The sequence below is a fragment of the Eimeria necatrix genome, genomic scaffold, assembly GCF_000499385.1.
Source record: "Eimeria necatrix Houghton genomic scaffold, Enh_scaff693, whole genome shotgun sequence".
Lineage (NCBI taxonomy): Eukaryota > Apicomplexa > Conoidasida > Eucoccidiorida > Eimeriidae > Eimeria > Eimeria necatrix.
This window is the reverse complement of record NW_013651735.1, coordinates 6,754-15,367: the sequence shown is the minus strand read 5'-3', so window position 1 is coordinate 15,367 and position 8,614 is coordinate 6,754. Positions and strand designations below refer to the sequence as shown.

The 8,614-nt window shown below is 49.8% G+C and overlaps 3 protein-coding genes across 3 annotated transcripts in view; 2 read left to right on the top strand and 1 right to left on the bottom strand.

The window, feature by feature from the left end:
* Positions 1-782: 782 nt before the first annotated feature.
* On the top strand, positions 783-1,409 carry ENH_00071030 (hypothetical protein; the record flags this gene model as incomplete). Its single annotated transcript, XM_013577531.1, has 1 exon — positions 783-1,409. The coding sequence occupies one exon, from the start codon at positions 783-785 to the stop codon at positions 1,407-1,409; it is 627 nt and encodes a 208-aa protein (XP_013432985.1).
* Positions 1,410-5,311: 3,902 nt separating this feature from the next.
* Positions 5,312-6,121, top strand: ENH_00071020 (microneme protein MIC3, putative; the record flags this gene model as incomplete). Its single annotated transcript, XM_013577530.1, has 1 exon — positions 5,312-6,121. One exon carries the CDS (start codon positions 5,312-5,314, stop codon positions 6,119-6,121), a length of 810 nt encoding a protein of 269 aa, XP_013432984.1.
* Positions 6,122-8,012: 1,891 nt separating this feature from the next.
* The window catches only part of ENH_00071010 (hypothetical protein), a gene marked incomplete at both ends in the record, with an annotated part of 2,310 nt that continues 1,708 nt past the window's right edge, over positions 8,013-8,614 (bottom strand). Inside the window, one exon of the mRNA XM_013577529.1 lies at positions 8,013-8,119. Within this exon, the coding sequence (XP_013432983.1) occupies positions 8,013-8,119 (107 nt within the window). The remainder of the gene's footprint in view (positions 8,120-8,614) is intronic.

Below are 8,614 nucleotides of genomic sequence, written 5' to 3'. Positions count from 1 at the left end.
TCTCCTTTTCATTCAACCCCAACCCCAAAACTTTTTCAACCCCCCCCCCCCCTATAACGCAAGGAACTCCCAAGAAATGCCCCTTCACCCCATAAGCCCCTTCTAGAAAACAAGAGCAAACAAAAACCCTCTTTTGGTCTTTAAGAAAAGACTCCGCCATCGCCACTGCAGCAGCCCCTGGGGCGTAATAAGCAGAGCCTTGGCCAAGTAACCTCACTATATCCCCCCCCGCAGTTTTTGTCTTGTGTTCTATTTCTTGAATTTCAGATTCTGAAATAAATCCTTTTTTAATAAAAGAGGAAAGAGGAACTCCATTAACTGTTGCAAATCGACTAAGAGGGACCATTTGGTCTCCGTGGACTCCAATGACCATCGCCTGCACATCCCTGGGACTAACTCGGAGCTTATCCGCAATCATTCTCCGAAATCTGGCGGAGTCCAAAACCCCCGCCATCCCGCAAACCCTAGAAGAGGGTATACCAGAAGCTTGCAATAAAACCCCCGCCATAACATCTAAAGGGTTTGTATTGTTAATAACAAAAGCCTCGGGACAGTACTTGGAAATGGCAGCTCCCACTTCTCTTAAGATCTTCGCGTTTACTGGCAACAAGTCCTTTCTTGACCACTCCTGGTCGCTCTTGCCGGCCACTTTGGTAATTCCGGCAGTTATTATCACCACTGAAGACCCCGCGAGGCTTTCGTAGCTGTTGGCCCCGCAGAACTCCACTCCGTTGTCCACTACGGAGGAACTGTGGCCAAGGTCCTTCGCTTTTCCCATCGGCATGTCTGCAGCAGCAGCAGCAGCAGCAGCAGTTGCTGCTGCAGCAGCGGGGGAGCAGCAGCAGCGGGGGAGAAGCAGCAGCAGCAGCAGCAGAAGCAGCGGGAGACAAGCAGCAGCAGCAGCAGCAGCAGCAGGAGGGAATCGACAGCAACAGCAGCAGCAGCAGCAGCAGCAGCAGCAGCGGGAGGAGGGAATCAACAGCAGCAGCAGCAGCAGCAGCAGGAAGAGACTGACTGGGAACGACATCGAAGAGGACGACGTCTCCGAGTTCGCGGAGGCCGCAGAGGAAGGCCATGGTGCCTCCGATCATGCCGGAGCCCACGAGGGCGATCTTGGGGCGGCGCCTGGGTTCGAACGCGGCCATTTTCGCAGCAGCAGCGGGAGCAGCAGCAGCAGCAGCAGCAGCAGCAGCAGACACGACGGCGGACTCGAGAGGATTGCAAAAAGGATTCTTCTGGTGCGCAGCTGCCGCCACGACGCCCCCGTCTTGCCCGGGGTGCTCCTCGGCTCGGGTGCGCAGCCGCACCCCGGCGGCGGCGGCGGTGGCTGGACTACGCCGCCGAGGAGGTGCGCCGCGCGCCGGAAAGCCAAAAAAAATAGTCCAAAGCCTCGCAAAAGCCGCTTTTAACTCCCTTGGCCTTTTTCGCGGCACCCTGGCGAGAAAAAACGCCGCTTTCCCGCCGCTTTCCGCCTTCCCACGCCCCCGCGGCCGCCCCGCGCCCGCCAGCGCCGCAGCCGCGCCGCCCGCAGCTGCAGCTAAAATCCCCCCATTTCCCCTTTTTGAACTCCTAAATCCACTTCTGCTGGCTTTTCCAACCCCTTTTCCCTAAAGATCCTCTAAAGTTCCCGCAGATCGCACCCCCGGCAGACGCGAACCCGCGACGCCGCCTGCCTGCACACCGCCGTCGTCTCGGGTGTATCTCCACCTCGCGACGCCGCGTGTGCAGCCAATTCCGCACACCAACGAATCACTTCTCTTCAGTCCCCAAAATTCGGAACAAAAAAGAACCCTAGCGCCCCCACGCAGCTTCTTTCCCGCAGCAGCAGCAGCAGCAGCAGCAACGCGCCGCCCGCTGCAGCGCGCGCCCTTCGGCTTTATCTTTTCTGCTATTCAGATACTCGCCACTGCCCCTTTTTAGATTCTCGCAACTCCACTTGAAAAGAACTTGCCCACACACCCCCCCTCGCAGCGAGACAAACCCTCCCAACACACCTACGAACTCTAGGGTTTAGGGTTTAGGGTTTAGGGTTTGGCGAGGCCCAGCGCCTCCCTTCGCCCGCGACGCAACTCAAATACCCCTAGCCCCAGTAGGCTTTAGGGTTTAGGGGGGCCACAGAGCAACGACCCCCAAGCCCCACCAACGAGGCCCACAGGGGTTTAGGGTTTAGGGTTTAGGTTTTAGCGCCCGCTAGGGTTTAGGGTTTCGTCGGCTGCGCAGCGCGTCTCGCACAAACCCCGTCTTCAGAAAAAAAATAACTTTAAAAAAAAACCCAACTCAACACTTGGGGGCCCCTAAGGACAGAATTAAAATCCAAATTCGAACTTGAATTCTAATTCAACTTTTAATTCCTTCTAAACCCTTTCTTCAAACCCAACACACCCAAACAATACTCACCTCAAAGCACACACCAATAGTGGGGCCCCTACGGGGCCCCAGGGGCCCCCAGGGGGCCCCCGAGACCCCCCGGGGGGCCCCTCGTTTTTGTGGGGCCCCTGTGGGGCCCCGGGGGGCCCCCGGCGGGTCACCTGGGGGGCCCTGGGGGGCCCCTGGGGGGCCCCCGGCGCACTCTGGGGGCCCTCTGGGGCCCCCTAGGGGCCCCCTTGAGAGCCCTCGGGGCCCCCTTGACTTGGTTTGCTGCTGGGGGCCCCAAATACCCTTTTATTTGGGTCCATAGATTTGCAAAAGCTGCAAAAGTTTGACTCAAATGGGGAAGTGTGGGGTGCTGCTGCAGCAATTGCTGTGGCTGCAGCAAGCAAAAAAGATATGTTTGAAACAAATTAGAAATTCAAATAAATATATTTTATAAATAATTGAATTTAAAATAAGTTTTAATTTCTCCAACTCGTCAACGAGAAAGGTCTAAACACTGCTGGCGAAAATGCGGAAAAAGAGCACTTTGCCATTGCCAGGGAATTGGGGTTTAGGGTTTAGGGTTTAGGGTTTAGGTGCTAAGCCCCGGATTCAAGGCAGTGTTGAAGAAAGAGAATGGAAACTACTTCAGCACTTTTGGAGTTGAAATTATCCACTTCAACTATATTGATTTGTTTATCGATTAATTAATTTAATATTATTAATTATTAATTTTTATTATATATCATTTATTAATTGTATATTTTATTTATTTATTTACTAGCTCAGTGTCGTTAATTATTTATTTAAACTTCTTTTTTGAACTTTGGGCCCGAAAGTCTTATAAAGCGATTCTGTCAATCTGTGGAATGTTTAACCATTTAGTAATCTAATTAATATAATAATTAATTTATTAATTAATTAATTAATTAATTAATTAATTAATTAAACAAAAGCCAATTATCTAAGTAATTAAGCAGTCAATTTATAATTAAGAATAATAGCAAAGTAATACATAATGGAAAAAGCTAAAAAAATAAACAATAAATAAATAAATAGAAGAAACAAATTAATTAATTAATTAATTAATTAATTGATTAATAATAATTCATAACACGCGCACCTCCATTTTCGGCTGTTACTAAGTTTAAAAGCTTTTCAAAATGGAAACTCCCCCGCCAGTTCCGTCCGTGAAAAGCAAACTCTATGCCCTAAACCCTAAACCCTAGTTTAGGGTTTAGCAGGGGCTTCTGCGTTAGACCCAGCCGAAATAAATATGGCAAACTTTTGATTTAATTTGTAATTTGATTTAATTAAGTGGCGAAAAAAACGAAAATAGAAAATTAATAGTGCTCGAAAAATGCTCCTTAAATGCCTTCTTCCTCTTTTTATTTATCTATTTACTTTTTTATTTATTCTTAATTTTGTCTATTTATTTATTTATGTATATTTATTTATTTATTTATTTATTTATTTATTTATTTTCTTTTCTCTTTAAATGAAAAATGAAACAAAAGTTTTCTTCTCATTATGCCGATGGCTGATGGCTCTGCGTATCTCAGGAAGAAGCTGAAGCGGAACTAAATACAGAATTTCCCAATTTTCTCATTTTTTGGACTTTTAAATTCATTTTGCGGATTTATATTTCATTTTGATGCAAATATTTATAAAATTTAAACGTAAATGCACTTAAAAGGCGCCTTTTGCGTTATTTCGCTTCTAAATTTGCCTTTTTCTCGCAGTGCAAGCTAAGGCCGCTGCAGGAGGAAACGGCGTTTGGCTTGGAATTCATTTGCAACATTCAATTTAATTTAAATAATTAATTTTATTTGTTTTATTTATTTTCTTTTCTTTTCATTCAAAAGCTTGCAATACTCATTTACTACTGTTTCCAGAGCTGAAAAAGTCAACTTTTATTCCTTTGTTGCTGCACTCGCGTTCAAATTCAAGTTTTTCCTTTCAGTGTGCAGCAGATTCAAGAACTGGCGGCATTCTTGAGGGAAACGACAAAAGGGTCGAGTCTTTTGCATTTCTTGGTTTAAAAAATCTTTTTATTTTCATAAAAAGATAATTTGAAGAAAGAAAAGAAAAGACTGAATTGCGTCGCTTGAATGCCTGCTCGTGCCTTCTTGCTGCGGCAAGAGGCGATCGCGGAAAACCCCTTCAGGAGCTGCGCTTTGATTCTCCTCTTTTTTCTTTTGCTGAAAACTTTATTTAAATTTTTCAAATTAATAAAAAGAAATTTAGTTCAAGTCGAAAAGGAGGAAACTTGGCAGAATCGGGCGTAGAAGGCGCTGCGCTGCACCAGTGGTGCACTGCGGCTTGGTGACCCGCCGGCTCCCCGGCAAAAGACCTGCGACGGCGCCAAAAAGCGGCATAAAACAAAAAGAAAAAATTAATGAAATGAAATGTTTTGAAATTGAAGAGAAGTTGGCGAAGTTGGGAGGCGAAGGCGGCAGCGGGAGCAGCCGGAGCAGCAGCAGCGGCTGTGCCGCCGCGGTCGATTGCGTTCAGGTTTCGCAGATGCAAACGCGAGACAACTGCGCAGTTCTTCCTTTCTTCCTTTTCCTCCAAAGACGAACAAAAGCATTCATCTTCATTCCTGAGGGAATTCAGGGTGAAGTCCAGTTGGGTTTTGTTCGTCGCGCCCAAGGTTTCGACTCGCCTCGCCGGCAACAGCCGCGGCAGCCACCTGCGGGGGAAACCTGGAAAACTGGAAAGCCCCGCTCCTTTCCAGCCAGGAATCTGGAGCAAATTGAGTTGTTTTAGTATTTAAAAGGTCAAATAATTGAAAAAAGTGGGATTTGGGGGCGCGGAAATCTGAAGATCGCGGGCGGCGAAGCAACAGCCGCGGCCAGGGAGCTGCGCGGGCACTGCAAGACTGCGAGAGTTTGTTCGAATTTCGCCGGCTTTGGGTCTTTTTTTGCATTTAAATTCAACTTGAAGTTGATTTTTCAGAATGTATTCGAAAATACTGCTGGTGGGGGCCCTGGCGCTGGGGGAAACCGCTGCGCCGTCTGCGCAGCGGGCCACGGCGCCGAGCGCGCAGCAGCAGCCGCTGGCCGCGGGCGTTTCGGACTTTCTGGCGTTTCCAGACGAAGAAAAAGATTTAAATTTGAAATCTAAAAGTGAATTTGAGAAAATAGCGGCTTTGAAGGGCGCTGGGGAGGCCGCGGCGTTCACTGACATCACCGAAGAGGAGTTCAACCAAATCAACAAGGCCATGAAGCCCTGCTTCCAGTCCTTGAACAGACAGGCCTGTGGGGGCAGGGCCTCCGCTACAGAATACCCCGGGGGCCTCCACTGCCCCCCAGGCAGCTGCTGCAGCAAAACTGTGATTGAACAGGGAAAAATTGGGAACTGGTGTTCGCAGAGTTGGGTCTTTTGTTCAACTTCCATCATCTACGACCCCGCCTACTCCTACGGCTCTTGCAAGTGCGACTCTTACCGCAACCGCTGCCCCGTGGGCAGCAGCTGCTTCGACTCCAGCTTCGGGGCTTTTTGCAAATGCAATGAAGACTTGGAAGAGCGGGAGGGGGGCTGCCACTTCACCACAACGACCACAACCACCACCACCACCACCACCACCACCACCACCACCACCACCACCACCACCACCACGCCGCCCCCCCGATCTCTCTGCAAAGTCGACGACTGCAGGCCCGGCTTCTGCGATGTTATTGATAATAAAGTTGTTTGCACTTGCGTGGGCGGTTATGTTTCCAAAAAGCTCTCCGAAGAGAAGGAACAGTGCGTGTTCAACTACTAGTGCGCTGGGGTGTACAGGCAGCTCCCGGTCTGCGCGCCGCCGCGCAGCCCGTCTGCTCGCCACTTCATTTCCGCCAAAGCCAAGTCCACTTTTTCTCTTTAGTAGGTTTTCTTTCTCCAGTTTTATTCTCCGCAGCAGATCTTTTCCCTTTCCTCTTTTTTCTCCCGCTTTCCTTCAGTTTCCTCCGCGCATCCGCGCCGCAGCGCGCCCAGCCGCTGCGTGAACTGCTCACCCGCAGTTCAACTTTGTTCAGCTTCAGTTGCAAGTTCTTCAACAGTAACTCAATAACTCATTTAATGTCCAAATTGCTAAATTGCAAAACCAAAAACTTTCCTACTTCGTCTCAGCTTGGACTTCCAAAGCACATTATTGTAACTCTTTCGCAGAAACGCTCCCCCACTGCGCATTTCAACTTCTCGTCTCCCCATCTTCGCCACTTCTAAACAGATTAAATACCATTTGAACTCTTATTATTTGCGAGTTTATCATTATTCATCTCATTATTAATTCCACTGCAAACATCTCTACACAAACAACTGCCTCTTCGCCGCATTTGGAGCAGCCAAAGTGCCGCTTCAAGCCGCTTGGCGCAGGTGTACGTACACCTGAACTGCAAGGCAGGCAGATGCTGCTCACTGCTGCAGCAGCAGCAGTGAATTGCTGCTGCAGCAGCAGTGAATTGCTGCTGCTGCAGCAACCCAACATGCCAGGAGTGGCAGCTGCTGCAGCAAGTGCAGCAGCAAGAAAGAGCAGCAGCAGCGAATGCGGCGGCAGCAGCAGCAGCAGCTGCACGAGCTGAAGCAGCAGCAGCAGCAGGTCCCTCAGCATAAGACTTTCCTTCCTATAAGACTATCTACAGCTCTCTGCCTCCACTACTCCTCTAGACAAAACACCTCAGCCGCTGCTGCTGCTGCTGCAGTACTTTGCTGCTGCAGCAGAACTTTGCTGCTGCAGTCACAGCTCTCTCTCTCTAAAGAAACTGCTGCTGCTTGGACAGCTGTTTGCAGTTTTGCTGCACTTCTATTTTCCATGTCCTGGTGTACGTACACTGCAAGAGTTGGCCGGTAGCAGCGGCTCTCTGCTGCACCTGCTGGCAGCTGCGCGGCGCTGCAGCAGCAGCAGCAGCAGCAGCAGCGCAGCAAAAGGAGCAGCTGGAAGCTGCAGCAAAACATGTCGAAGCAGCATCAACTGTACCTGCAGCAGCACGTGTTGCTCTTGCACCCAGTGAGAGTCCCAAGTTGCTGCTGCTTCAGCATGAGTTGCTGCTGCATGCTGCGTCGTTGCTGCAGCACACTGTGCTGCTGCTGCAGCACACTGTGCTGCTGCTGCAGCACACTGTGCTGCTGCTGCAGCACACTTCGCTGTTGCTGCAGCACGCTGTGCTGCTGCTGCAGCAGGGCTGCCGCAGACTCTACAGTGCGTGTTTCTAGCTGCTCCCGGCGCCAGCACAAGAGCAGTGAACGGCTGTCCAGCCCCTCAAGCAGCAGCAGCAGAAAGAGCTGCTGCTGCTGCTGCTGCTGCTGCTGCTGCTGCTGCTGCGGGTTGTGTGCACTTGCAACACTGGGAGAAACAGCAAGTGGAGATCTGCACGCGAGGGGGGCAGGAGGCACAAATGAAGCGGCGGGGAGGAGTAAATGGAAAAGAAAAGAAGAAAAAGAAAAAGAAAAAGAAATAATAAAAGTGAGAAAGAAAGAAATATAAAACGAAGAAGCAGCAGGAAGTGAGTTGGACACCGCGGCGCAGCAGCCGCAGCAGCAGCAGCAGCGGCGCCGCGAGCAGCAGCAGCAGCAGCAGCTGGTGTGGAAGTGACGCATGCAAGTCGCATTAAGACTTCTCAATAAATTCATAATTATAAATTTGATAATTATAAATTTGGAAATTATAAATTCAATTAAGACTTGAAGAAAACCACCATCGCCGTTATGTTGTCCGCGCAGTGCCCGCTCTGCTGCTGGTCCGCCAGCGCGTGCTGCACCAGCGACTCTGCCGGGTTTTCGCCTGCGAAGTGCAGCAAATGAACTTTTAAATGAAATAAATTGCCAATTTAATTCTTTAATTTGCAAAAATAAACAAATTAAATTAAAAAAACAAACACACCGCACAAAAGACCACTGGAAAGCTCCAAACCTCAACTACCGCGAGCGACAGCAGCAGCAGCAGCAGCAGCGCAGCAGCAGCAGCAGCAAAGCCGATCCCCCCACACCAAAGCAGAAGCCCGTGAAACGAAATAAACAAAACGAAACAAAAAGACGCAAATATCCCATCGCAGCAGCCTCTGCTGCTGCAGCAGCAGCCAGTGCAGTGCTGCAGCAGCTAGTGCTGCAGCAAAAGTCGAAGACACCACTTGCACACTCGACCCTTTTAACAGCAGCAGCAAACCCCACACCCCGCTGCATGCATTCCCCAGCCAAGACACTGCAGCACCACCACTCGCCCGCCGCACCCCACGCAGCAGCAGCAGCAGCAGCAGCAGCAGCAGCGGGTCACCGCCGC